Below are 27,031 nucleotides of genomic sequence, written 5' to 3' on the forward strand. Positions count from 1 at the left end.
GTTAGGATGTGCTGCGAAACCCAATGGATCATTTTTATTCCTCAGGCAAACTGAGAAAGAGAAAACCGAGCTCATAAAGGGTCTCTCCCATGTTCGTTGTGATAGGGTGACAAAATTCATCCGTATCAATATGATAGACTATATAGAAAAACATAGTGTTTCTAAAATAATTGGGGTAATATCTATTTGAGATATTTGAATGATGGAGTTTTTATACATCTGGCCAAAGATGATTCCAAATTGGTTGGCAGCTGAACTGAAGATCACTGAAGATCCCTGCAGATCCTTGTATTGGTATAAATCATACCTCATATGTTTAGGGACTCAACCAATCTTCATATGTTTAGGAACTCAATCAATTAGCTCCAATAAGATCCGTGATAAATAATTTATCATGATCTTTTGTATTTAAGAGTTTAGATATGCTTGTTGTATATATAAAGTACATAGTTGTGTTTGTGAGACATATACAAAAATCTTTTACAAAGGCTATTGCTCTCTCTGATTGTTCAAGTTATAGGGTCAATAGATCCCCTTTTAGTTCCGTCCTTGGCCACAAAGTTGCACACTCGACAATATGGATGGAAACAGCAATCAAGATTAACCAAGTGTAAGTTGGTGGGCTGTGGAGAATGTGAGAAATTCCAAAGCAAGATTATTTATTCTCTTAAATAAGCTTAATAATACGATAAACGAAAGAAGTAGAAATGATATAGTTCATTAGTTTTTTTATTTAAATGTAAAGAAAAGAAATAGGATACTTTAGATTGTCACCAAGATAATTATTCTTAGATTGATATCATAAAGAGAAAAAGGAAGGTTGCTCTTGGCAACCCTAAGTTACTTTTTCCAATATCATTACAAAGATACTACTCTACTTGCTAGGAAATTCTAGTACATGGGTTTGGACTTATCATAAGTCATGATATTGGGCTATATCATTGGTGGTGGATGGATTTTACGAGATTCAGAGAGCGTTTTCAGATATTGATCGACTAATGTGGCTGTATGAGGAATGCAAAAATGCATAGATGTGTTGGAAACATAGGCCAAAAGCTTTTACCAAAAAAAAAAATAGGCCAAAAGCTTTTACCAAAAAAAAATATAGGCCAAAAGCTTTTACCAAAAAAAAACATAGGCCAAAAAGCAGAATTTGGGCGTCGAATTATTTTTTGGTTTATGGGATTTAGAAGAGTGAGATCTGAAGAAGATGCAAAAACATTCATGGATGCTATTCAGAGTGAAACTCGTGCGCTAAGAAACCTGTTGCGGGACATTCAAAAATACTTCATTAGCGAAAATGATAACATTTGATGAATAATAGGACAACATAAATCCAAATAATGAATCAAATCATGCCACGTGGCAGACTATTAGTGACAAGCTAACCTACCTAACTAGATAAGATAATATCAAACGAAAAAAGAGAATTAATGACTGGTGTTTATGGAAAATTGTTATTTTTTCTTTCTAAATAAGCTTCCTTTTTTGCCTTTTTATTGGTCAGAATTAAAAAAAACTTCCTTATAAGCAAGATTCACACCTTAACAAATAGAAATTAATAATGAGACAAATTATAACGCATATAAACTGTTCACGTTGGTAATGTGCATTGTCCAAGAACATGACTCTCATTACCCTCAGCAATATTTAAACACATCTGAAGCAAATGGAGAGTCCTAATAAGGATTTAATGGAAACCAATCCAAGAAAACTTAGAGCCTTTTGTTTCATTTGGCTAATAGTATGTATATTTGTATTGCTTGTTTGTGTAATACTCTCCAGAGCAGAAGAAAAAGACGAAAACAATGATGATCATATGCCAAGGATTTACTCTGTCTTGGTTGAAGGAGAACCTTTGGCCTTTCGCGCTGCTGCTAACATCAACAGGTTCAAATCAATATTTTTGTACATTTTGATATTTAAATAAATTATTGTATTAAAAGGTTAAATATACTTGGTTTATCTCATCTATTAGTGCTGATTTTCTCATCATCAATGTTTAATAACTCTATCTTGGCTTGACCAATTTGTAACTTTATTGATAAGTATCATATATATGGTTGGAGGCAAAATATATCCTTAATTTGCAACTTTTCAATATATAATATTTTGTCTGATGTTTTTTCCTCTGTTTAGAATTTTGTCATGAGTTTTTCTGTTATAAGATTTTTTTATAACAAATAACTTGAATTAAACTCGATTTATACGACTAATATAGGTTCTTCATAAGTGCATTTTATAATTTAGGCAAGGATGGTTTGATAGGTATGATAACACCTTTTTGGGATACTTTTCTCTAGTTGATCACTCATCATGCAAACAAGATATGACAACTTTATATTCGTGCTTGATTTATATGTTGAGATTAATTAAATTTGATGTCGGACAATCAGCAAAGTTATGGCAGCCGAAGAAAAGAAGCTAGAAGAGATTCACGTAAAAATACTGGGAAACACACTTGAAAATGGAAGTTATACAAAGCTTTATAGCTTCAAACATATCATCAATGCTTTCGCAGTCCGTACAACTCCTTCTCAGGTTCTCCTCACCCCCCAAAAATAAATAATAACTCTACATTTTACGGTTTGATTTTGCTATGTTTCCGGTTCTCCTCCAATGCATGATTTAAATTTTATTAAGTGAGTCCACTTCAGGGATTTTAAATGCGTAATTAGGATTAGTCAAATCAATTGCTTTTCTCTTATACTCCAATCTAATGTAGGTTTTGAATCACTCCCCCATCTCAATTTGGTTTGCTTCTACCTTTGGTTTACTTTGGCTTTGTTTAACCGGAAACGATCCTCTTTGATACTTGCAGGCCAAGAAACTGAAGAAAGCAAAAGGAGTGAAGGCAGTGGAAGAAGACAAAGGAGTAAAACTAATGACAACATACACTCCCGATTTCTTGGAACTTCCTCAACAAGTCTGGCCAAAAATCTCCAGCGACGGAGACAAACTTGCCGGAGAAGACATCGTAATCGGTTTCGTGGACACCGGAATTAACCCTACTCATCCGAGCTTTGCCGCACTCGATCTCACCAACCCTTTCTCAACGAATCTCTCACGTTTAAATTTCTCCGGCGACTGTGAGACCGGTCCTCTCTTCCCCGCAGGGTCTTGTAACGGAAAAATCATCTCCGCTAGGTTCTTTTCCGCCGGAGCTCGAGCTTCCGTTGCTCTCAACGGCTCTTTGGATATACTCTCTCCCTTCGATGCCTCCGGTCACGGAAGGTATAAACATGTTGCATGTCTCTATCATTTTTTTTTCCAGTCAATTATAAACACATGTTGCTCTCCAAGTTATCTGCAATAGTTATACATTATGTATGTTGCATAAATATGAACTATATAATAAGATTTAATTTGGTCGGTTTGGTTCAGCCATGTGGCGTCCATCGCAGCCGGAAACGCTGGAGTTCCGGTGATGGTCGACGGATTCTTTTACGGACGGGCCAGTGGTATGGCCCCACGCGCACGGTTCGTCATAAAATCAAATTAATTAGCTTATATATTAAGTTCTGAATACTCTCTAGCTAATTTGTTTATAAACTATTTACGAGTTATTTAACTGGTCAACGATACAGAATAGCAGTTTACAAGGCGATTTATCCATCAATCGGTACTCTTGTTGACGTAATTGCAGCCATCGACCAAGTAAACAAGAAGCACAAATATATTAAGCCTCATAAATTTTCCACAAATGTCTTTAACCCTTTTTATTTATTTACTAAATTTTTATTTTGGGACAGGCAATAATAGACGGTGTAGATGTGCTGACACTGTCGGTGGGGCCGGACGAACCGCCGATTGGTAAACCGACAGTGCTAGGGATTTTCGACCTTGCAATGCTATTGGCTAGAAAAGCAGGGGTCTTTGTGGTTCAAGCCGCAGGGAATCATGGTCCATCACCGGCTTCTGTCCTGTCTTATAGTCCATGGGTTGTTGGTGTCGCCGCTGGAAACACGGACCGGTCTTACCCTGCTTCCCTTATACTCGACGGTGGCCAGATTGTTCAGGGCGTTGGTCTATCAGGTAAATCTAATTAATTTCTTTTTTATAAACAGTTGCTTCAACTCCAAATTACTCTATATAAAACTCCAAAAAATTTATTCAAAACTTATTTGAAAAACCTAACTTGTTTTCCAAATTTCGACAACCCTCAATAAAGCATTTTTTAAATAACATTTTCACCATTTACCGAAAATCGTATGTTTTTTTAAAATTTTTTTAAAGAATTGATCAATTTTTAAATATAACATTTTTGGTGCTAACTGCGAAAAAAATATAATCCATTTTTTAATTGATTTTATTCATAATTTGAATAAGACATAGGTAGCAATATAGATATCACTCGAACGTTTAAATTGTGTGGACCATGTTACAACGTCGTATCAGTTTTGATCATTGTTTAAATTGATTACAATATTCATAAAAGAAAGAAGGAATTACTTTTTTTTTTTTTTTAAATTAAAGGTCCAACTTTTGGAGGTCCTTTACTTCAACACAGGTTAGTCTTAGCCAAAGATGCAGTTAGAACAAACGGCTCGGTTCTACAAACCCTAACCGGAGACATCGAAGAATGCCAACGGCCAGAGAATTTTGATCCGGCGGTGGTTTTTGGAAGTATTGTGATCTGTACGTTCTCTGACGGATTCTACAATCAGAGATCGACCGTCCAAGCCATTATTCAAACCGCAAGGACTCTTCAGTTCACAGGTTTCATACTCATTGCTAACCCAAGATTTGGCGACTATGTTGCAGAACCGGTTATATTTTCGGCTCCTGGCATTCTAATCCCAAAAGTACTAGATTCACAGGTAAGTCAAGTCCATCAAAAACTACAACTAATAATAATGTTTTAGCATCATAGATTCTCAACATAAGTACATATTACGGAGAATCTATTATTTTAGATTATTTTGAGGTATTACGAAGAGAAAACCTACAGAGACAAGAGAGGAATAGTGACGCAGTTCAGTGCACGAGCCAGAATCAGCGAAGGCCGAAACTCGGTCTTGGCGGGAGAAGCACCGGTGGTGAGTAGATTCTCGTCGAGAGGGCCGGCTTTTATCAATGCAAATCGGAATCCTTTAGATGTCCTTAAGCCAGATATTCTTGCACCTGGTCACCAAATTTGGGGAGCATGGAGCCTTCTTAGTGCATTTGATCCTATTCTCACAGGTTTTTTACTTTTACACTACTCATGTTTTCTATCTTTTGAAAGTGACCCCTTAAGTTTAAAATCGTTTGCGTGAGTAGGAAGGAGTTTTGCCATGTTGTCGGGAACTAGTATGGCAGCTCCTCATATAGCTGGGATCAGCGCGTTAATAAAGCAACTTAATCCTTCTTGGACTCCAGCAATGATTGCGTCGGCCATCTCCACCACAGCCACCGGATTTGATAGTTCTGGTGAAGTTATATCTGCGGAGACTTATGGAATTGGCATATTGGTTCCGTCTAATCATTTCGATCATGGTGCTGGCCATGTTAATCCCGCTAGAGCCATAGATCCAGGGCTGGTTTTACCCACAGGTAACTACTTTTTACTTATAATGGGAGAGAATTGATAAATTAAATAGTTAGTGATTTTGATGTAATAAATAAAAAGACTTGGGGTACTTTCCATAATACCATTTTTTTCTGTCATTGGACCAGGTTTCGAAGACTACATCAGTTTCTTGTGTTCACTGCCAAACATTAACCCGACCACAATTCGAGCGGCCACCGGAGTCTGGTGCACCACTGTGCTTAGCCACCCCGCGAACCTTAACCATCCATCAGTGACTATATCTGCACTTAAAGAGTCACTTGTGGTGAGAAGAAGTTTCCAAAACGTCTCCAACAAGACCGAGACATATCTTGGTTCGGTTATACCTCCCAATGGTACAGCCGTACGGTTGATCCCATCTTGGTTTACTATACAGGCACAGAGAATCCAAGAGCTGGACATCGAGTTCAATGTCACACAAGTCGTAAACCAGTTTACATTTGGTGAAATCGTTCTTACTGGAAGCTTAAACCATATAGTAAGAATACCGTTGTCGGTTAAGACCATACCGTTTTAAAAAGTATAGCTCTTTTTGTTTTAATTTCATTAGTTCTCATTAAAAAAAATTTATGGGTATTATATCGGATTTGATTTCACATACATTGTTCTTGTTCTCAACGAAATGGTTGTGACAAACTACAAGTTGAGTAAAACAAATATAATTTGGTATGTTATGTTACAGAAATTTCTCGTTCACAAACAGAAAGAGTCAGCCACAAAAGGAGGAACAACAATCACTTATATTCTCAATATAACACTAGAATTTTACAAATACATAACCAAATAAAGTGCAAGCGTACACTTTTAAAGTTGGAGTACAATCATAAACACTCATCATTCTTACATAATATCACATAGCTATGTTATACAGAAAGAACGGATTACATAAGAATCTCATTCATATGAAGTCTTTAAAGGTCTACACACATATATTTCGAAAATTATAGACTTAACTAGACTGAGCAGTCATGACAATCAATATCAACGATAAGGAGGTGGATTTGGTCCAAGAGGTCTTGGAAACCAGAGAGCTCCGGGAGGTGGACGAGGTGGCTGAGGTCCCCGAGGATTAGGATGAGAAGAAGGAGGAGGAGGAGGGTGTGGTTCTGGATGCGGTGGTCTTGGTGGCTGTGGGTTGTCCTTAGGAGGAGGAGGACGACGAGGAGGAGGATGAGGCATTTTGATTTTGAGCTTTGTTATTGTAATATTTGTGTTGTGTACTTGGTTTATTTAACAGCAAGATTGAAACATCATTGTTACCAACAAGTCTTTGAAAGTGTAAAAGAATCTCACTAGTAATATGTTTGGTATAATGGAATGGTAGTTATCCACCTAATCTTCTAGCCAACTTAGTCTAGACTCTAGAGAGAAATTTTCTTGGTGAGATAAATTTGACTGAATAGTAGCATTTTGTTGTGAGTCCACAACTATTGTTCAAAACTAAAATAGTGAAATTGGTGTTTGAAGTATTCCTACTAAAAAGTATGAAAACCTCTTTCTTATCCTGCACCATTCCGTTTATCAAACCAAATCTTGGTATCTCCAGTACCAAAATCACTAAACCAAGATATGACAACTTTGAATTCGTGCTTAATTATATGTTGTGATTAATTACATTTGATGTCGGACAATCAGCAAAGTTATGGCAGCTGAAGCAAAGAAGATAGAAGAGATTCCCTTAAAAATACTTGGAAGCACACTTGAAAATGGAAGTTATACAAAGCTTTATAGCCTCAAACATATCACCAATGCTTTCGCAGTCCGTACGACTCCTTTTCAGGTTCTCCTCACCTCCAAAAGTTAATAACTCTATCCGGTTTGATTATACTATGTTTCCGGTTTTGTTCCAATGCATTATTCAAATTTTATAAATCGAGTCCAATTTTCAAACTTCAGGGAATTTAAATGCGTAATTAGGATTAGTCGTTAGTCAAATCAATAGCTTTTCATTAATTGTCCAATCTAATGTAGGTTTTACATCAATCCCCCATCTCAATTTGGTTTGCTTCTACCTTTGGTTTACTTTGGCTTTGTTAAACCGGAAACGATCCTCTTTAATACTTGCAGGCCAAGAAACTGAAGAAAGGAAATGGAGTGAAGGCAGTAGAAGAAGACAAACGAGTGAAACTAATGACAATATACACTCCCAATTTCTTGGAACTTCCTCAACAAGTCTGGCCAAAGATCTCCAGCGACGGAGACAGACATGTGACTGTGAGACCGGTCCTCTCTTCCCCGAGGGATCTCGTAACGGAAAAATCATCTCCGCAAGGTTCTTTTCCGCCGGAGAGCTTCCGTTGCTCTCAACGGCTCCTTGGATATACTCTCTCCCTTCGATCCTTCCCGTCATGGAAGGTATAAATATGTTGCATGTCACTATCATTTTGTTTCAATTTTAAATATATCTTACGTTTTGGTAAACTATTAGAAAAGTTAGCCTCACGCGCACGGTTGGTCATAAAATCAAATTATAATTAGCTCATATATTAAGTTTTAAGACTAATAGTACTCTCTAATTTGTTTTTAAACTATTTAACGAGTTATATTAATTGGTCCACGTGACAGAATAGCCGTTTACAAGGCGATTTACCCATCGATAGGTAATTCTTGTTGACGTAATTGCAGCCATCGACCAAGTAAACCAGAAACACAAAGACTAAAAAGCCACATTTTTCCCAAAGTGTCTTTACCCATTTTTATATAATTACTAAGTTTTAATTTTATTGGGACAGGCAATAATGGACGGTGTAGATGTGCTGACACTGTCGGTGGGACCGGACAAGCTGCCGGTTAGATAACAGTGTTTGGGATCTTGGACCTCGCAATGCTATTGGCTAGAAAAGCAGGCGTGTTTGTGGTTCAAGCTGAAGGGAATCATGGTCCTTCACCGGCTTCTGTCCTGTCTTATAGTCCGTGGGTTGTTGGTGTCGCAGCCGGAAACACGTACTGTTCTTATCCTGCCTCCTTCATACTCGACGGTGGCCAGACCGTTCAGAGCGTTGGTCTATCAGGTAAAATCTAATTAACTTCTTTTATTTTTTTTATATAAACTATTGCTTCAACTCCAAGTTACTCCATAAAACTCCAAAAATTTTCATTCAAAACTTATTTGAAAAACCAAACATGTTTTGCGAGTTTCAGCAATCCTCAATAGAGCATTTTCTATAGAAAATTTAAAACCATTTACCGAAAATCGTATGCTTTCTTAAATTTTGGAAGAATTAGCCTATTTTTTAATACAACGTTTTTGGTGCTAACTGCTAAATAAATAGAATTCATTTTTGAATTGATTTTATTCCTGTTTCCAACAAGACATAGGTAGCATTGTAGATATCACTTGAAATAAAATAGTTTATGGACCATGTTACAACGTCGTAGCAGTTTTGATCATTGTGGTTACAATATTCATAAAAGAAAATAGGAATTTACTTTTTTCTTCATTTTGGGAACTAAATCTGGGGAGCATGGAGCCTTCCTAGTGTATTTGATCCCATACTCTCAGGTTTTTACTTTTACATCACTCATATTTTCTATGTTTTGAAATTTACCTCCTAAATTTCAAATTGTTTGTGTGAGTAGGAAGGAGCTTTGCGATGTTGTCGGGAACAAGCATGGCAACTCCTCATATAGAAGGGATCAGTGCGTTCATAAAGCAGCTTAATTCTTCTTGGGCTCCGGTGATGACTGCATCAGCCATCTCCATCACAGCCACCAGATTTGATAATTTTGATGAAGTTATATCTGCGGAGACTTATAGAATTGGCAGATTGGTCCCATCTAATCAATTTGATCATGGCGATGGCCATGTTAATCCGGCTAGAGCCATAGATCCACGGCTGGTTTTACCCACAGGTAACTACTTTTTACTTATCACGGGTGTGAATTGAAAACTTAAAAGGTTAGTGACTTTTATGTAATTAGAAAAAAACATTGTGGTACTTTTAATAATACCAATTTTTGTTCATTGGACCAGGTTTTGAAGACTACATCAGTTTCTTGTGTTCACTGCCAAATATTAACTCGACCATGGTTCTAGCCGCCACTAGAGTCTGGTGCACCACTGCGCTTAGCTACCCTGCGAACCTTAACCATCCATCAGTGACTATATCTGCACTTAAAGGGTCACTTGTGGTGAGAAGAAGTTTCCAAAACGTCTCCAACAAGACCGAGACAAATCTTGGTTTGGTTTTACCTCCCACTGGTATAGCCATACGGTTGATCCCATCTTGGTTTACTATATGAGTACAGAGAATCCAAGATCTAGACATTGTGTTCGATGTTACAGAAGTCCTAAACCAGTTTACAGTTGGTGAAATCGTTCTTACTGGAAGCTTAAACCATATTATAAGAATACCGTTATCGGTTAAGACCATACCGTTTTGAAAAACATAGCTCTTTTTGTTTTAAAATCATTAGTCTTCATTAAAAAAAAACAATTATGTGGTATTTTTATCGTATTTGATTAATTTTCTTGTTTTTTTTTCACATACATTGTTCTTGTTGTTTTCAACGAAATGGTTGTGACACACTACAAGTTGAGTAAAACAAATATAATTTGGTATGTTATGTTACAGAAATTTCTAGTTCACAAACAGAAAGAGTCAGCCACAAAAAGGATGAACAACAATCACTTATATTCTCAATATAACACTAGAATTTTACAAATACATAACCAAATAAAGTGCAAGCGTACCCTTTTGAGGTTGGAGTACAATCATAAACTCTCATCATTCTTACATAATATCACATAGCTATGTTATACAGAAAGAACGGATTACATAAGAATCTCATTCATATGAAGTCTTTAAAGGTCTACACACATATATTTCGAAAATTATATACTTAACTAGACTGAGCAGTCATCATCAATATCAACGATAAGGAGGTGGATTTGGTCCAAGCGGTTTTGGAAACCAGAGAGCTCCAGGAGGTGGACGAGGTGGCTGAGGTCCCCGAGGATGAGGATGAGAAGAATTAGGAGGGTGCGGCTCTGGATGCGGTGGTCTTGGTGGCTGTGGGTGGTGGGTAGGAGGAGGAGGACGACGAGGAGGAGGATGAGGCATTTTGATTTTGAGCTTTGTTACTGTAATATTTGTGTTGTGTACTTGGTTTATTTAACAGCAAGATTGAACATCATTGTTACCAACAAGTCTTTGAAAGTGTAAAAGAATCTCACTAGTAATATGTTTGGTATAATGGAATGGTAGTTATCCACCTAATCTTCTAGCCAACTTAGTCTAGACTCTAGAGAAAATTTTTATTTGGTGAGATAAATTTTCTTGAAGCGTATTATTTTGTTGTGAGTCCACAATTATTGTTCATAGTGAAATTGGTGTTTGAAATGTTGTTACTACCAAAAAGTTTGAAACCCTCTTTCTTTCGATTTACCAAACCAAATCTTGGTATTAACAGTACCAAAATCACCAAAACCAAATATACCAGTAATAGATAAACTCGAATGTGTAGCCGCTATAAATACCGTAGAATCTATGATACACCGTTTAAAGAAAAAAAAAATGAACCGAACCGAACCGCAATGTTTGAACAAAGAATCAATCTTCATAACACATACATTCTTTACATCTTGGGTAACGGTAAACGCTGCGTCCCGTTGGTCTAACCAATACATGTTTGGTTTGCCTAACGTTTTTTCTCACTCTCTGCTCGAACACTTTCCACTCTATCGTATTGTTCTTCAACAATATGTCCGAGAATCTCCTTTTGTTCGGTCTAATCGTCGGCATCTTCCCTGTTCCGTAATAAATCCTGTAACCAGAAACCAGAGACGACAGTTGACTCCCTGAATCCGTCATCGCAAACGCGTCTGATGCAGCGCACGCTATGAAATCAAGAACCGCTAGCTACAAAAGAAATATCAATCTCGCGGTTAAATTTTGGTTAGACGATAAACCGAAAAGTTATTTGTTCTTGCGGGTTTGTTCATTTCACCTGAGATGAGTGGTTCTTGAAAGGCTCAAGCTCGGTTTCAGAGAGTACATTCTCTTTGGTGACGAGATTTGGGTAAAGACTAGTTAAAGCGGCTAAACGTTTCGTCCCACCGTAAATATTCGCACCAGCCACGAAAACGCGTGTCTTGCGGTTGAAACCAAGACCCGCGAGCATAAGCACGGCTTCTTCAGGTGATAATGGGCAAAGCCCTTCCGTCCTCAAATCTTCCGGCGATGGCATTCTACAAAAAGAAACATAAAGAAACCAAAATTGCTTATTGTTAAGGCCAAAACAGAGGAAAAAAACAGAGTAAAGAGAGATAAAAGAAAAACAAACGTTTTCGTCTTTGTTAGATTTGCCAGTGTTGGGAAATGCTTTTCCCGGTAAGCATCAAGCTCTCTCTTCTCCGCATCGCCGCCTCCAAAATAGCAAAGAGAATGAGCCACCATATCGATCTCGAACCTGAGATGGACTGCTAGATACTTTGAAGCCTTATGGAGAGGACCAGCCTTCTTGTCTAATATGAAAGATGCAAACTTTGGACCAACGAGATACGGATCCACCGGTGCAAGGTGTGATCCGCTATCTCGTAATCTCCTCACGAGAATCGCACCCGTTTCTTGTATCTTTGGAACGAAGCTTAGCGCGTGAAAGTTACATCTACAACGCAGTCTCTACTTCCAAAAAAAAAAAGTTTGGATTACTGACAGGTCAGAGATTGATATGAGTCACAGAGTGCTAAAAGAGGAAGTCTTTTTACCTGTAACTGAAACGGTATTGGATCAAAGGCCAAGCGGTTTCCGAATCCGAAGAAATGGACTACTCTGTTCTTGAGTAGAAGAGGGAGAATATGTTTCATATAAAACCCTGGCTTGGCTTCTTTCATTACGTCCATATCCGTAACCTTAAGAGATAAAATGACAAAAGAAGTATAAACAAAAAGACAAAAGATGAAAATCGGTTATTGAATTGGTATAAAGAACTTACAACGCTGCTAATGGCTTCAAGGTCTAGAGACTGAAGCTCCTTTGGTAGTTTCTTTACTATTCGAATATCCGGAGATAGATACTTTATAAAATGTTCCACTTGATAGATATCTCCAAACTGACTATGAAAAGCATATATATAATGTCATCGATTTTGTCGAAAAAAAAAAGAACCATTAATGGTAAGTGAGGGAGCGAGAGAATGGAGGGACCTTACAATAGTTACCTTGCATCGGTCCAGACATCGCTGAACATAAATTTGGGAACAACGAGTGTTGCATTGAGTAACCGAGCGATAACAACAATGTTACAAACCTGTTTATAATTCCAAAGGTTAGTCAATAATTCATAAAGTTGGACAAAGAAATGTATAAACGCAATCACAACTTACAGCAACTCTCTGTTGATTGATCCCACCATTTGCAGTTACCATTATATATCCATTTTTCCCATCTAATATCCACAACCAAAAAGAAACCAGAATCAGGGACATTTATCAAAACAAGTCTAGCACAAGAGGTGTGAACATTACAGAGAAAAAGAGTGAGAGACCGTTTGGTTTCCAAGAACGTTGATCAGCACAAGGCTTCCAAGCCAAAGCTTGGTCCTTTGGTTCTCGCCACAACTCTTTCGGCTCAAGTTTGTTTTGCCCCTAACCAAACAATGTGATGAGCGGGTTTCCAGTTTAACTTTGAAATGTGAATTTGTGATGCATAAACAGTTTGAAGAAATACTTATAATAAAGTTACCTCAGCCAAAGCATGAGCAGCCAAAGCCAACATTCTACCATAAGTTCCGTTATATTTCTTCTTTGGTTTTCCCATCTTTTTCTTCTCTCCATGCTATCAATCACAGTTACACAACAACAAAAGTTTACATCAAATGTAACTCCATAAACATCAATCCATAAAGCCAAAGCCAACATTTTTTTCTTGAAAAAACCAAAGCCAACATTACATAACTCAAAAGAACTCTTTCAAAGATACACTACTATTATTATTTTTTTGAACAAAGAGATACACTACTATTTACCATGTAAGAAAACTCTACAAATGTATAATTGATTACCACTTACCACCTTAGTTTCATATTTCATCGAGCAATCTAACAAAAGTAAAAACTTTCCTAACTAATATTTGAAATTGTATATAAGTTCAATTTATTTAAAACATTCAACCGTTGGTTTGAGTTAAACTGAAAACCCTTTTACTCTACTTTTTTGTGGTAAAAGCTAAAATCTTTTTGGGAATTTGAAAATGACTTAGACAGAAGAAACAGACAGTTAAAACTTTAAAATAACAATTATTGACCATCACATTCCCTAATTAATTACCTGTACAGACGCCGACACTCTAACAGAAGCACGTTTCACACCCGGACTCAGATTCGGATTCGGATCCAAGTTTAGTTTCGGGTTCGGTTTTGGATTCCGGTTTTTAGAGAATCCTCTACGAAGCCAAGCCCGACCTTCATGGAGCTGAGAGAGCATAAACCAATTGACAAAAATGAAGAAACCCACAAGTGCGATTACTCCCACGGCGGTTTTCGCCGTTCGAATTCTCTTCCGTTTTCCTCGCTTAACCGGATTTTTCGGATTCCGGTTCGAATCTCCGTTGATCCAAGACCAAATCGACCCGACAAATTCCGACCCACTATTCCGAATCTTTTCTCCAGCTACTTCAGAAAACCGAGTTGGGCCGAGACGGGTCGGAGATTGAACCGGAGAAGCTCCTCCATGGATCCGATCTTGGACTCGAACTTCGCAAGTCTCAGGTTTCTCTTCGTCAGGTCTCTCCTGAGCCATAGGGAAGATCACACAGCTCACTTTTTCTCTCTCTTTTCTTGTCGAGAAAGATTTGCCGAATTTAACGAAGCTTGAGTGAAGAGAGAGAGAGAGAGAGTTTGCTGGAGTTTCAGTGAGGATTATTATTTTCTTTTGTCCGAACGTAAAATAGTAATAATAATGGTTCTAATCCTTGAGATTGACGCTGGTATTAAATTAAGGTCCCTTGTCCTTTAAAATTATTTTATCTTTACCTCTTATTCTATCTAATACGAACGCCAACCTTAAGTCCTTCGTGTTTCTAATTTTATGAAAGAAAAAAAATTGATAACTTATTTTGTGAAAGAAAACAAATTGATCAAGTAGACCGTTCTTAATCATTATGTATAAGTCTTCAATTGGAAAATAATTATAAAAGAGTAAAATTTATTAGGTGAAATGTAAGGTTAGATTAACTCCTTTCTTACTACTATATGCAACTTGCTGAAAAACTAATTTATTACTTGAATAATTGTTGAACTACCTACTAGCTATATTTATGACTTGAATAATTTATTGGGTGAATTTGTTCAATAACCAAAATTGACCATAAATTAAAGAACATATCACACTAATTGGTTAAAAGAAGCAAGTAATCATGTTACTTGGTAACTTAGGTTAGTGTACAAAGAACAATCTACAAAACGAAAGCAACAACAACATAATGCATCTTTTGGCACCTTTGATGGCTTCTTGAAGTTCCACATTCTTCAACATTTGCTTCATGCATATTTCAACATTTATCTATAACATTTGGCCCTCTTTTACTATTGTGTCTTTCCATTTATCTAGTCAACCCTTTGGAGATTTACTGCGTTGTGTACTTACCAAACAGGTTCCTAACCCAAAAAAAAAAAACAGATCATGCAGACACTGAACACTCATGTACAAGCTTAAGAAGAAAATAGTGAAATCTTCACACTTCTAATGGAAAAGGTTGTGTTATATTAAACAACCGTCTTCTACGACGTAACAAATTTCGTTGTTCAAATCAGTTTACAACCTTTTCTTTTAATTTTTGAATTGTGTTGAAAATCAATAGCTTTCTCTGTTTTGTACAGTAGAAAGGCTAATGTTCGAAGAGCTTTTCGAAGATGAACCTTATCATCTTTTCAAATATGTTTTCACCTTCTCATTTTTTGTGGAAATCCTTTTTAGATTAATATAGAACTTTTCAACTTGGACAGAAATATGTTCATGCTACTTTAAAGTTATGTTGGATGCATATATAAAATATAGACAAAATAGTTAGCTTCTAATGCCATTAGAGATCCGGTTATCGAATTAAATGACAAGAGCTTAATTAAATGTTTGATTAAACTGATCCTTAATTGTATATGAAAACAATTAGCTTCCACCAAACCAAAAAAAGACTTTTACTTTTTCACATAAACGGAGGTTAGTTTTGTCAAACAAAAACAATCGAAGATTTTGAAAACAGATTGGATCTGAGAAAGAAAAAAGAGAGCGAGAGAGATCGGCAACGAAGAAGAAGCTCCGGTGCCAAACGTTATTGGCTGCCATGTTCACCGATGACGACAATCCAGACGATTCTCGTCAGTTTCATGCTTCTGTACGACTTCTTCACCTTTCTTCTCCATCTTCATTTGATTGATTCTTTCAAAATCTAAGTTCGAATTGAATGATTCTCGAACGTTCACCCATCGTCGAAGTTTCTTTTGGAGCTTGCTTTGAATTCGATAAGAATCTTACGAATTTTGGATTTTGGTTTTACCAATTTTGAGTTTGGTGATCAGATTGAGGTCAAAATTAGGTTTTAATATGCTAATGACCTTGTAGATATCCATGGCGAGGAGATTCGCAGTGATTGGATTCTTGTTCCTCCTTTTAGTTGGTACAACCTCGTCAGCGAGATCTGATGAAGAAACCCGGGAGCGGTTTTACGGCAATCTGGTGAACTCGACTGCGCCGGGAAACGGTGAAGGGAGTATCGCCAAAATGTTCGATCGAGTTCTCGAGAAAGAGTTCTCCGAAAACGATCAGCCTGAAGGTTAGGTTCTGAGAAAAGGACTAATTCCTCCTATACTAGCTTTTTCGTCTATTCACTTCTGTGGCTATTGTTTGAAACGTTGACAAAGTTAGAGAGAAGAACAGTTTCTTGTTGATGTGATGAAGTAATCGGAACATAGAAGGGGTTTATGCATGATATTCTATGGTTTGTGATTGTGAGTGCGTTTAGGTTGGTGGGTGGTGAAGCTTACATCTTCTATTCGCTTAACCCAAGTTTCTTTGCTTAGGGTCGGATGGAGGAGCCAGCTTTAACAGTAGTGTTGCTGATCAACAAGTAGGTTTCAGTCGCTTCTTATTGTTTACGAGTGTCATCTTTGATGTTCTTTACATCTGCATTCAGATTTCTCCCTTCTGATGTTTGCCATTGTGTTTTCCAGGCTGAAATAGAGACTGTAGCGAAAGTAACGCATGAGAAGGGCAAAAGAAATGATACACAAGAAAACAAGTACGTGGAAGCTTGTTCTAATTGTTGCAAGTAGCTAATATGGTTAATTGTTCAATGATGGTTTATAACTCATTTCTCCCTATTTCTTTTTCTGTTTGCTCAGCGGTACCAGACCATTCCAACTTCAAGATGTGTTTTCCCTGGAAAATGAAGATTCTGATGATATGACTCTTATTGACAAAAAGGTTTTGGAACACTAAGCAAGATTTTCTATGCCTCTGTCACCATTTTTTTTTCAGTGCAACTAATGTTCTTCTCCTGGTATTTTGCAGAACAATGTTTTTGTCATGTCAAACAAAAAATCTAAGTATCCGATACTTCAAGTAGATCTGAGGTTATTTATTCCCTCTCTGATTTCCTCTGTATACAGCATTTGATTACATCCTCTGTTTCAGGCTTTTGATGAAAAGTTGCTTGGCAATTCCCGCAGATTGATATCAGATTTGGTGGTCATTATTGTTTTTGCTGCGATTGGTGGCATTGTCTTCTCGTGTCTTGGACAACCGGTATGAAGCCTTACAAATTAGTATGAAAGACATCTGATCTTGGAGTTGTAGTATCCTGGCTTCACATTGTCGTGAATTATCTATTCTGATGTGATGTTGCATTATCGCTACATGTTTTAGGTCATTGTTGGATATCTTCTTGCGGGGTCAATCATTGGGCCGGGAGGACTAAAATTTATCAGTGAAATGGTTCAGGTATTTATATATATTGGAAGACATTTTTTTTGTTAGTTACTGTCTTATAAATAATTGTATTGGGACATTTTTTTTTGTTACGGCGATGTTCTCAGTTCTCACATGTATCTGTTGTTCATAATATAATCTACTGTAAAGCAGTCAGATCTTCGATGAGTTATTCATTTAATCAGTTTACTTTGTCATTCATTTTGACTGGTATTCATAATATTTGCGTTTCTTCTTCTGATGTGGCAGGTTGAAACCGTAGCCCAGTTCGGTGTTGTTTTCCTCCTTTTTGCTTTGGGCTTGGAATTCTCAATGACTAAGGTAGCATTCGTTGGTTGTTAACTCTAGCTAAACTAAGATTTCTTATGGACTTTACGATCTCACTTAATAATCTGTTGTTCTGCAGCTGAAAGTTGTTGGCCCAGTTGCTATCCTTGGAGGACTTCTTCAAATTGTCTTACTTATGTTTTTGTGTGGTGTAACTGCGTTGGTATGAGCATGTATGTTCTGGTGCATATATTGGCAATTTGGAAACTATTTTTAAAATTGACCTGTCAACATTTGCAGTTGTGTGGAGCAAGGTTGTCGGAGGGTATTTTTGTTGGTGCTTTTCTATCGATGTCATCAACCGCAGTGGTACCTTTCATGTCTCTTGTCTTCTCGTGTTTTGTACAAAAGCTGCTCTTTTGCTGTTTTATCCCTAAGTTTCTGTTTTTATCCACATATCAATTTGATCAGGTGGTAAAATTTTTGGTGGAACGGAACAGTACAAGTTCTCTTCATGGTCAAGTTACGATAGGGATACTTATCTTTCAGGTTTCACTGATGACATTCTATTTTTACAAATTGAATATCTCATTCTATGGAGTTTTTGTTTCTTCAGCTATTCTGTTCCTTATTTTTGAATTTTCAGGACTGTGTTGTTGGTTTACTATTTGCATTGCTTCCAGTTTTGGGTGGTAACAGTGGTTTACTACAAGGAATTATATCAATGGGAAAGCTGTGAGTGGTTTCATAGCCAGAATTTTTTCCAGGAACCTCTTACATATCCTTGTTAACGTATCTGACACAAAACATTTTCTTTGTCTAATTTAGGCTCCTGATATTGTCCATATATCTCACTGTTGCATCTCTACTAACGTGGTCATTTGTGCCTCGCTTTCTGAAGCTAATGATTCAGTTATCATCTCAAGTAAGTTTAGATCTTCCCTAGACGCTACTTTGACTATTTTCCTTTCTTTCTTTAAATAGCATCCAAATAATTGCCACTGTTTCTCATTGTGGAATGCAGACAAATGAACTTTACCAATTAGCTGCTGTGGCATTCTGCTTACTATCTGCATGGGTAAGTCTAATTTATCATTCTTTTTTAAGCATATCAGTGCTTTGTTAGCTTTCTGGTCACTTTTGATGAATAAAAAACATCGACTAAATTATAAGCTTGAATCTTAATGATGGATTACAGAAGAAAACAATGATCATTATGATAGACATTGAGTATAATTGCATATCTACGTAGTTTCCCATTCTTGACTTTATTGTTGGTTCCTTGCAAAACTTTTTCAGTGCAGTGACAAGCTGGGTCTTAGTCTTGAGTTAGGATCATTTGTGGCTGGTGTTATGCTGTCTACAACTGACTTTGCTCAACATACACTAGAGCAGGTACTAATTTCTAAAGTCAGGTTAATTTGCGCTGTGAGTACTTGGTAAGAAGTTTAAGTCTCGGGGTCGTTAACAATTTGGAATCTCACTTACTTGGTAATGCAGGTGGAACCAATTCGTAATTTATTTGCCGCTCTCTTCTTATCTAGTATCGGGATGCTTATAAATGTGCACTTTCTATGGAACCACGTGGACATCCTTCTGGCATCTGTGATTCTAGTCATAGTTATTAAGACAGCAATTGCAGCAATAGTAGTTAAGGCGTTTAGGTACAACATGAGGATATCTTTCCATGTGAGTTTTGCTCTCTTGTTTTAAAACATCAACGAGTTTCTTCATATCGAAACCCATCATCCACTAAAATTTGCTGTCACAAAATGTTACAGGTCGGGGTACTGCTTGCTCAGATTGGCGAGTTTGCCTTTGTTCTTCTAAGCCGAGCATCAAACCTACACGTTATCGAGGTGACTCCTTTTTTTTCTCTCTTGTAATTGAGCACTGTTTCACAATTTGTTTGTTACTAAATTTTTTGACTTTGGGTTATAATGACTGAACAATGTAGGGGAAAATGTATCTCCTTCTTTTGGGCACTACAGCTTTGAGTCTCGTAAGTTACCTCAACAGACTAAACAAGCCTTTCGCATTCCAATAAGAATATACTTGAAAAATGATAATAAAATACATAGTTATACTTGAAATGCTGACTGTTACAGGTGACGACTCCATTGCTGTTCAAGTTAATACCGAGTGCAATGAACCTCGGTGTCATTCTTCGATGGTTCCCTTCCGAGAATAGTTCCCCGAATGAGGTCCTTCTCTTCTCTTTTCCCATTTTTTTTTTTTTTGAATGCACAATGTGCAAGTTTATATGGTGAAAATCAAGAGAAAAACAAATATTAGTTTATGAGATTGTTTGTTTGTATTACTGTTTGCAGGAGAAAGCATCGATGATAGAAGTAGGTAACAGAACCAAGTGACCTCTCTTTTGTACATAGACTGAATATTTAAGAAGAAAACAAACAGATTTTGATCCGACAAGCTCCACGAGGAGACCAATATTAAAACTGACCAAGATCAGAACCACGACTTGCTTTTTCTCTATTTTCTTAGTTTCTTTTTGTAATTAGTATATAATTAATTAGTATTCACTACTTATACATGTAGTCTAAGCGTCTTTAGCTTATTATTCGGTGTAACAATATTAACACAATATTTTCCCATCTCGTATTGTATTTGATCTTATACTCTTAGTGCCGTGATACAAGTATTGACGTTTTTATTATCTACGGAGCTTATAGCTTTTCTTGAAACAAATTTGCATAAGAGTTGTTTTCCTTCCACTTGATTTGTGATATCGATTTAAAAACTTTCAGCTTTGTAATTGCAATAGTGTCCACCTGCTTATTTCATGAGTCAGTGTCGATTATAGATATTTTTTTATAATAGGGAAAATAACTTAGAAAAAAAAAAGTACTTTCTAAAGTATAATAGCCGATATTTTTGTGAAATTGTTTAATGCCAATTAGTAAGATGAAAATTGTACTCCCAGTATTTTTTTCTTTCAGAAATTGCCAATTAGTCATGGTATAACAAAGGAGTTAACCAAGATGGGATATGTAGACAATTTGAATAAAAGTGATTCATACTTGAAAGTATGATTAAAATATAGACTTCAACGTGATGGCACGCTATTTCGCAGAACGCGAAGTGACTGAAAAAAAAACAACAAAAAAGTGACGGCAAAAAATCGACATTTTACAAAAAAAAAAAAACACGTCGAATCATGATTACGTTTGGGCGTTTTAGTTGAATTTTTCATCATTGTGAAAATCATTGGATCGTATAGTACACGCTCCTCTTTAGGCGAGTGAAGTTTACGACACTTAAGCTAGAGATTACAGTTAATTACATTTCATATAAGCCCAATAATACTTTTGTTTTCACTCAAATTTACCCTGTGGTTTCTAAAGATTCAAATTGTATGTGGCATTTTTAATCAAAAAAATCTTCAATTATCAACTAATCCATTGTAAAATTCACAACTAAACTATTAGCAGAAATTGAAATGAGGCATTATCAATCTTGAAGACAGAGTCTACGAATAGAAGCCGACCATTGCATAAACCGAATTAGCATTTTTTTTTTTTTCTTCTTCTTCTTCTTTCTCTTTCTTCGTGTATTTTCAGCATTTTATTATATTTTGACAAAAAACGGCACGACGTCTCTTTTCATCTCTTTCTAATTTGTATGCTGTTAAAACAGAACAGAACCGATCTCTCTGTTTCTATACTCTGTTTTTCTTTCCAATCTCTCTTTTTTCTGTTTCCTCTTTAGCTTTGTATCGGAAGAAGGCGAAGTATTTTCTTTTTGTTCTTGATCAAAGACAACGCTGAAGACTTTTCGCTTGTGCAATGCTTTTTTCGTGGAGATGAATAAATTCCAAGCTTCATGACAACCAAAACATCCCCTAATTTGATTTCCGGGTTCGTCTCAACTTCATTTTTCAATCATTCTCTTACTTCTTGCACAATATTAGGAAAATAGTAAATTTTATTTTTGGTCAACTTTCTGGGCAATGGCTTTCTAAGGGTGAGATTCTTCATTTAATCGGTTCTGTAAAGTGTCAATTTCTTTGATGTTTTACACAATCTGAAACTTGATCTTTAAGTCTATAATCTAAACTCTCATTTCATGTCACTGTTTCATTGATTTATATCCACATTTTTAAATTTAGGGTTCTAAAATTTTTGCAGGTGAAGAAATTTGAAGGGTTTATATAGCTTAAGGAGATGGCTACACTAGCAGATATTGGAGTAGCAGCAGCAATAAACATTCTAAGTGCATTGATATTCCTTTTGCTGTTTGCAATCTTGAGGATCCAACCATTCAATGATAGGGTTTATTTCCCTAAATGGTACTTAAAAGGTCTTAGAAGTAACCCGGTGACTTCGGGTGCCTTTGTGAGCAAGATTGTGAATTTCGATTTTCGTTCATACATACGGTTCTTGAATTGGATTCCCGGGGCACTAAAGATGCCAGAGCCTGAACTTATTGATCATGCTGGTTTGGATTCTGCTGTTTACTTGAGGATTTACTTGATTGGGTATCGAAAATGTTCAATCCTCTTCAAAATTCTTTGCTATTGCATACAATGTGCCTTAAGTTTTTTTTAGCATAGTTCTTGAGATAGTAGAAGAAAATTACTAATAGTTGATTTGTTCTTTGTTTAGTACTATAATTTTCTTTTTCTTTTTTTGCTATTTTTACAGACTTAAGATCTTTGTTCCGATCGCATTACTTTCATGGTCAATTCTGGTACCTGTCAATTGGACAAGTGATGGATTGCAGCTAGCAAAAATTCGTAATGTAACATCGAGCAATATCGATAAGCTTTCGATTTCAAATGTCGAACGTGGATCAGACAGGTTCGTTAGAGAAAAAAAATCTGTAGTTGTTGTTACTTTGTATTCCCACTCTAATGGTTAGAATCTCATTGATTTTGGTAAAGGTTTTGGGCGCATCTTGTGATGGAATACGCATTCACATTCTGGACTTGCTATGTTCTAATGAAGGAATATGAGAAAATAGCTGCAATGCGATTAGCATTTCTCCAATCCGAGAAGCGACGTGCTGATCAATTCACCGTAAAGACACTTCTTCTAATTGATATAGTCTCATGTTTTGGTCCAACGCTATATATGAAGTAGCTACCAATTATTTAGATTATTTATTTGCACTTTAACAGGTTCTTGTTAGGAACGTACCACCGGACTCATACGAGTCAATTAGTGAAAACGTGGAGCATTTCTTTATGGTTAACCATCCAGACCATTATCTTACGAATCAGGTTAGCACAGTCTGTCCTAAAGCAATTAATCTTGATTCTTTGGTTTATCGCTGTTTTCTTGGTTTAAGCCTCTATTTGATTATGTATCTAGGTGGTTTACAATGCAAATGAATTGGCTGGCTTAGTAGCTGAGAAGAAGAAAATGCAGAATTGGTTTGATTACTACCATTTGAAGTATACAAGAAACAAGGAACAAAGACCGAGGGTAAAGGTTAATACTTGGAGTCACCCAAAACACATATTAAGAGAGAGAAGCTTCTAGATCTTGTCTAATTATGTTTCTTCTCGCAGTTGGGATTTCTCGGGATATGGGGAAAGAAAGTAGATGCCATGGATCATTACACAGCTGAGATCGAGAAACTAAGCGAGCAAGTAAGTATTTTGATCATTTTCTTGTGTTCCTGCCCATAAAAAAACAGTGTTAAACTCAATGTGACATCTTTCACAGATAATGGAAGAAAGGAAGAGAGTAAAGAAAGATGAAAAAGGTGTAATGCCAGCAGCTTTTGTCTCTTTTAAAACGCGTTGGGGAGCTGCGGTTTGCGCACAGACGCAACAGACAAAGAACCCGACCGAATGGTTAACCGAATGGGCTCCCGAGGCAAGAGAAGTGTATTGGCCAAATCTAGCCATGCCTTACGTATCTCTCACGGTAAGGAGACTTGTAATGCACGTCGCCTTCTTCTTCCTCACTTTCTTCTTCATCATCCCAATCGCATTTGTGCAATCTCTAGCGAGCATTGAAGGTATTCAGAAAACAGCTCCGTTCTTGAATACCATCATCGAAAAGTAGGTACATTTATCGAGGTTCTTGCTTACTATTCCGATCGAGAATATGCTTTGATTCAAACCTTGCGTGTGCAGGAAGTTTATCAAATCGCTGATCCAAGGTTTTCTTCCCGGTATTGTTCTGAAGATCTTCTTGATATTTCTGCCAACAATCTTGATGATCATGTCGAAATTCGAAGGGTTTGTTTCGATATCATCGTTAGAGAGAAGAGCGGCTTTCCGATATTATATATTCAACCTCGTGAATGTTTTCCTCGGTAGCATCATCACAGGATCTGCATTTGAACAGCTCGATTCTTTCCTCAAACAATCAGCGGATCAGTAATCTTCCTCCATATATTCCTCGTGCTTTTTTACTATTTTGAAAAACTCTGTTCTCAGCTTTTTTTTTTACATTCTTGTTTTTAGGATCCCTAAGACGGTTGGAGTAGCGATACCGATAAAAGCAACGTTTTTCATAACGTATATAATGGTGGATGGTTGGGCTGGTGTGGCTGGAGAGATTCTTAGGCTGAAACCGTTTATCATTTTCCATTTGAAGAATTTCTTCTTGGTGAAAACTGAAAAGGATAGAGAAGAAGCTATGGATCCTGGACAGATTGATTTCTATGCAACAGAGCCTAGGATTCAACTCTACTTCCTCCTCGGCCTTGTCTATGCTCCGGTCACTCCTGTTCTACTTCCTTTCATCATCTTCTTCTTCGGTTTCGCTTACCTTATCTTTCGCCATCAGGTAAAACATATCTTGTTCCACACGTTACCTATCTATAATTGTTTCTTGTTTTTTGGGTAATCTAAAGAGTGAAAAAAAAGTACTAAAATGAAGATAGATTCGGTTTGGTTTATCCGGAATGTAGATATCGAATTTCAAGAATCTTGGAGCCAAATGGATTAGAAACCATGATTGATTACATTTGGTGTTCTTGGTTATTAGCTAAACCGGGTTTCTTTGCAGATCATAAATGTGTACAATCAGGAGTATGAGAGTGCGGCTGCGTACTGGCCAGACGTTCATGGACGTATAATATCGGCATTGATCATCTCGCAGATCCTTTTGATTGGATTAATGAGCTCGAAAGGAAAAGCTCAGTCCACGCCTTTCCTCGTCGTTCTACCGATTCTAACCATTGGTTTTCACCGGTTTTGCAAAGGCCGGTATGAATCGGCATTCGTCATTAACCCTTTGCAGGTTAGTATGTTTAACCGGTGGTAGGTTTAGCTGATTGATTTAAACTAAACTAATTTTGGTCCGGTTCGATGTTTTGTTTAATCTTGTCTGTACCGGTTTATAGGAAGCTATGATCAAGGATACATTGGAACGAGCAAAAGAACCGAACTTGAATTTGAAAGTGTTTCTTCAAAACGCATACATTCATCCGGTTTTCAAAGACGAAGAATATGAGGATGACCGGTTCGAGGAATCAACCGAGGATTCGGATAATGAAAATTGTGTAGTTGTACAGACCAAACGTCGGTCACGGAGAACCACCGAGGCGAGCAACAATGCTATTGGTGGCTCGCCTTCTAATCGACCAGATACGGGTAAGGGAAAACCGGAGCCTTAATGGTCAATGACTAAATCACTAAACCGGTTTGGTTTGAATTCGGTGTAGAAGAAACGGAACTAAATGCGTGAGAGGATCTTTTTGTTTTGACGTGTTATGGAATGTTTTGTATATTTGTATGCTTGTCATTGTTTTTTTTTTCTTTTTTTGGTCATTATTCCAATACATGATTGTGTAAAAATAATTTCGACCATTTTGTAAAATCATCCTGACATAATGCATCGTACTGGAGTACGCATGTATGACTTAGTCGCCTCCTTGGTTTTGGTCAAGAGTCAAGACTTATAAAGTTATAATGTATCGTAGTAGCTAGACGTAAGCATGGATTGACCGGTCACTAAAATCCTTGGTTTGGTCAAGAGTCAAGAGTTAAGAGTACCTATTGTGTGTTTAAGCGTCAGTGATATCCATGACAAAAAGATATACTCCTTCCGTTTCACAAAAAATGTTATTCTAATATTTTTCACACAGAAAATTATTAAAAATATAACTTTGTCCCTTATTAATACATTAAATGATTTATTTTTATCTAGTAAATATATTAAATTAATAGGGTTAAAACTGGAATATTGTTTAAAATTTTGCATTGAAAATATAAAACGACATTCTTTGTGAAACAAAAATAAAACCTTAAAACGACACTTTTTGTGAAACGGAGGGAGTATCGTACTAACATCACAAAAAATCTAGAATGTAATTGTTTCATCTGTTCAATTTAATAACATTTAAATTGTTATTTAGAACTCAATTATATCGTAGTAAGGTAAGAAAACAAAAATCTTCAAAAACTAATTACATTAAATCACAAATAGAAAACAAAACACGGTTTTAGTACTTAAATCACAATTCAGATAGGAATCTAGGATATTAAAACGATAAACATGCCAATAAATATGATTAAATAAAATGAAATCCCAAGATATAATAAATAATGCTTTTAAATGCGGATTTAGTTAAAAACCGGGTTAGAACCGTTTTATCATCAGAAGATCTTGGATTGAGAAAATCAGATATGAAAACAAATCAATAACGAATCTAAGATATTAAAACGATAAACATGCCAATAAATATTAGTTAATAAAAATAAATCCCAAGATACAATTAATAATGCTCTATAAATGCAAAGAAATCCGCAAGGACTAAAACTAATAAACTATTGACTAGAACTAGAATAGAAGTAAATCCAGAAAAATAAGTAACTGTTATAACACATATTATATATGGACTCTTATACCGGCCCACTGGGCCCATCAGGGCATTGTACTTAACCTAGATTCCCTATGTACTCTATATATACATTCCAGTGATTAATAAAGTATCTAAGTTTTCACAACACGTTATCAGCACGATAAGACTCTCTGAGCGAAAAACCCTAATAAATCCGGCCACCACCAAAACCCTAAAAGCAAGTCGAAACTTAAAAGACGCATATCTTCCAAACCGTGAGGAACCCGAAGACGATCTATATATCAAATCGAAGCCCTCGACGAGACGAATCTACTGGTGAAAACCGTTTGTCGACCCAACGTCGGACGCGCCCTCATGCACACTTACAGTATACGACGATCAACCGAAAAAAAAAAGAAAAAAAAAAACCAGATCCGAGTTTTTCCTTCTTCAACCAGCAGCTTCTCCAGTTTTGGTGATCAATCCTTGGAATTTGTAGCGGCTAACTGAGGTCTATTAGCTCCCAGT

General features: G+C 36.6%; 4 protein-coding genes and 1 pseudogene across 5 annotated transcripts; 4 read left to right on the top strand and 1 right to left on the bottom strand.

Moving 5' to 3' along the window:
• The first annotated feature begins 1,678 nt into the window (after positions 1–1,678).
• Positions 1,679–6,162, top strand: LOC18009957 (subtilisin-like protease SBT2.4). The gene is made up of 10 exons (XM_006391839.2): positions 1,679–1,890; positions 2,397–2,541; positions 2,822–3,234; positions 3,385–3,480; positions 3,588–3,657; positions 3,753–4,035; positions 4,477–4,820; positions 4,917–5,184; positions 5,263–5,535; positions 5,659–6,162. Exons 1-10 carry the CDS (start codon positions 1,694–1,696, stop codon positions 6,066–6,068), a joined length of 2,499 nt encoding a protein of 832 aa, XP_006391901.1. The 5' UTR covers positions 1,679–1,693; the 3' UTR covers positions 6,069–6,162.
• Positions 6,163–6,863: 701 nt separating this feature from the next.
• On the top strand, positions 6,864–9,934 carry LOC112090225 (annotated as a pseudogene).
• A 1,065-nt stretch (positions 9,935–10,999) lies between these two features.
• On the bottom strand, positions 11,000–14,396 carry LOC18009966 (O-fucosyltransferase 15). Its single transcript, XM_006391840.2, has 10 exons — positions 13,820–14,396; positions 13,236–13,328; positions 13,039–13,138; positions 12,878–12,939; positions 12,713–12,801; positions 12,488–12,608; positions 12,261–12,404; positions 11,837–12,174; positions 11,501–11,741; positions 11,000–11,412 (listed from the first exon to the last, which is right to left on the bottom strand). Exons 1-10 carry the CDS (start codon positions 14,288–14,290, stop codon positions 11,104–11,106), a joined length of 1,968 nt encoding a protein of 655 aa, XP_006391902.1. The 5' UTR covers positions 14,291–14,396; the 3' UTR covers positions 11,000–11,103.
• A 1,333-nt stretch (positions 14,397–15,729) lies between these two features.
• On the top strand, positions 15,730–20,385 carry LOC18009974 (K(+) efflux antiporter 5). The gene is made up of 21 exons (XM_006391841.2): positions 15,730–15,881; positions 16,109–16,319; positions 16,567–16,613; positions 16,717–16,784; positions 16,888–16,969; positions 17,057–17,118; positions 17,215–17,290; positions 17,411–17,485; positions 17,723–17,794; positions 17,880–17,963; positions 18,041–18,109; positions 18,212–18,289; positions 18,387–18,475; positions 18,569–18,665; positions 18,765–18,818; positions 19,040–19,135; positions 19,241–19,429; positions 19,522–19,599; positions 19,698–19,742; positions 19,849–19,944; positions 20,071–20,385. The coding sequence occupies exons 1-21, from the start codon at positions 15,831–15,833 to the stop codon at positions 20,110–20,112; spliced, it is 1,761 nt and encodes a 586-aa protein (XP_006391903.1). The 5' UTR covers positions 15,730–15,830; the 3' UTR covers positions 20,113–20,385.
• A 1,539-nt stretch (positions 20,386–21,924) lies between these two features.
• On the top strand, positions 21,925–25,336 carry LOC18009895 (CSC1-like protein At1g62320). 2 transcript variants are annotated; one of them, XM_024148047.1, is made up of 11 exons: positions 21,925–22,238; positions 22,405–22,560; positions 22,644–22,779; positions 22,881–22,982; positions 23,074–23,193; positions 23,274–23,354; positions 23,431–23,771; positions 23,847–24,092; positions 24,180–24,504; positions 24,727–24,960; positions 25,064–25,336. In XM_024148047.1, exons 1-11 carry the CDS (start codon positions 21,925–21,927, stop codon positions 25,334–25,336), a joined length of 2,328 nt encoding a protein of 775 aa, XP_024003815.1. The 2 variants fall into 2 exon arrangements, with proteins under 2 accessions (XP_024003815.1, XP_024003818.1); XM_024148050.1 differs by lacking the exon at positions 25,064–25,336 and having other exon boundaries at positions 24,180–24,544; positions 24,706–24,755.
• Positions 25,337–27,031: the final 1,695 nt, after the last annotated feature.

Source organism: Eutrema salsugineum, unplaced genomic scaffold (assembly GCF_000478725.1).
Source record: "Eutrema salsugineum unplaced genomic scaffold, Eutsalg1_0 scaffold_8, whole genome shotgun sequence".
In the NCBI taxonomy this organism is placed as follows: Eukaryota; Viridiplantae; Streptophyta; class Magnoliopsida; order Brassicales; family Brassicaceae; genus Eutrema; species Eutrema salsugineum.

Bases quoted from the DNA above. Each gene is read 5' to 3' on its own strand.
- LOC18009974 (XM_006391841.2), top strand. From the start codon at position 15,831: ATGTTCACCGATGACGACAATCCAGACGATTCTCGTCAGTTTCATGCT. The intron at 17,964-18,040 runs GTATGAGCATGT...CAACATTTGCAG, and splicing joins TGTGTGGTGTAACTGCGTTG to TTGTGTGGAGCAAGGTTGTC. The intron at 19,430-19,521 runs GTGAGTTTTGCT...AAAATGTTACAG, and splicing joins ACATGAGGATATCTTTCCAT to GTCGGGGTACTGCTTGCTCA.
- LOC18009895 (XM_024148047.1), top strand. From the start codon at position 21,925: ATGGCTACACTAGCAGATATTGGAGTAGCAGCAGCAATAAACATTCTA. The intron at 22,239-22,404 runs GTATCGAAAATG...CTATTTTTACAG, and splicing joins TTGAGGATTTACTTGATTGG to ACTTAAGATCTTTGTTCCGA. The intron at 22,780-22,880 runs GTAAAGACACTT...GCACTTTAACAG, and splicing joins GACGTGCTGATCAATTCACC to GTTCTTGTTAGGAACGTACC.
- LOC18009957 (XM_006391839.2), top strand. From the start codon at position 1,694: ATGGAAACCAATCCAAGAAAACTTAGAGCCTTTTGTTTCATTTGGCTA. The intron at 1,891-2,396 runs GTTCAAATCAAT...TCGGACAATCAG, and splicing joins GCTGCTGCTAACATCAACAG to CAAAGTTATGGCAGCCGAAG. The intron at 5,536-5,658 runs GTAACTACTTTT...TCATTGGACCAG, and splicing joins AGGGCTGGTTTTACCCACAG to GTTTCGAAGACTACATCAGT.
- LOC18009966 (XM_006391840.2), bottom strand. From the start codon at position 14,290: ATGGCTCAGGAGAGACCTGACGAAGAGAAACCTGAGACTTGCGAAGTT. The intron at 12,802-12,877 runs GTAAGTTGTGAT...AATTATAAACAG, and splicing joins TCAATCAACAGAGAGTTGCT to GTTTGTAACATTGTTGTTAT. The intron at 11,413-11,500 runs GTGAAATGAACA...TTTCTTTTGTAG, and splicing joins TCAAGAACCACTCATCTCAG to CTAGCGGTTCTTGATTTCAT.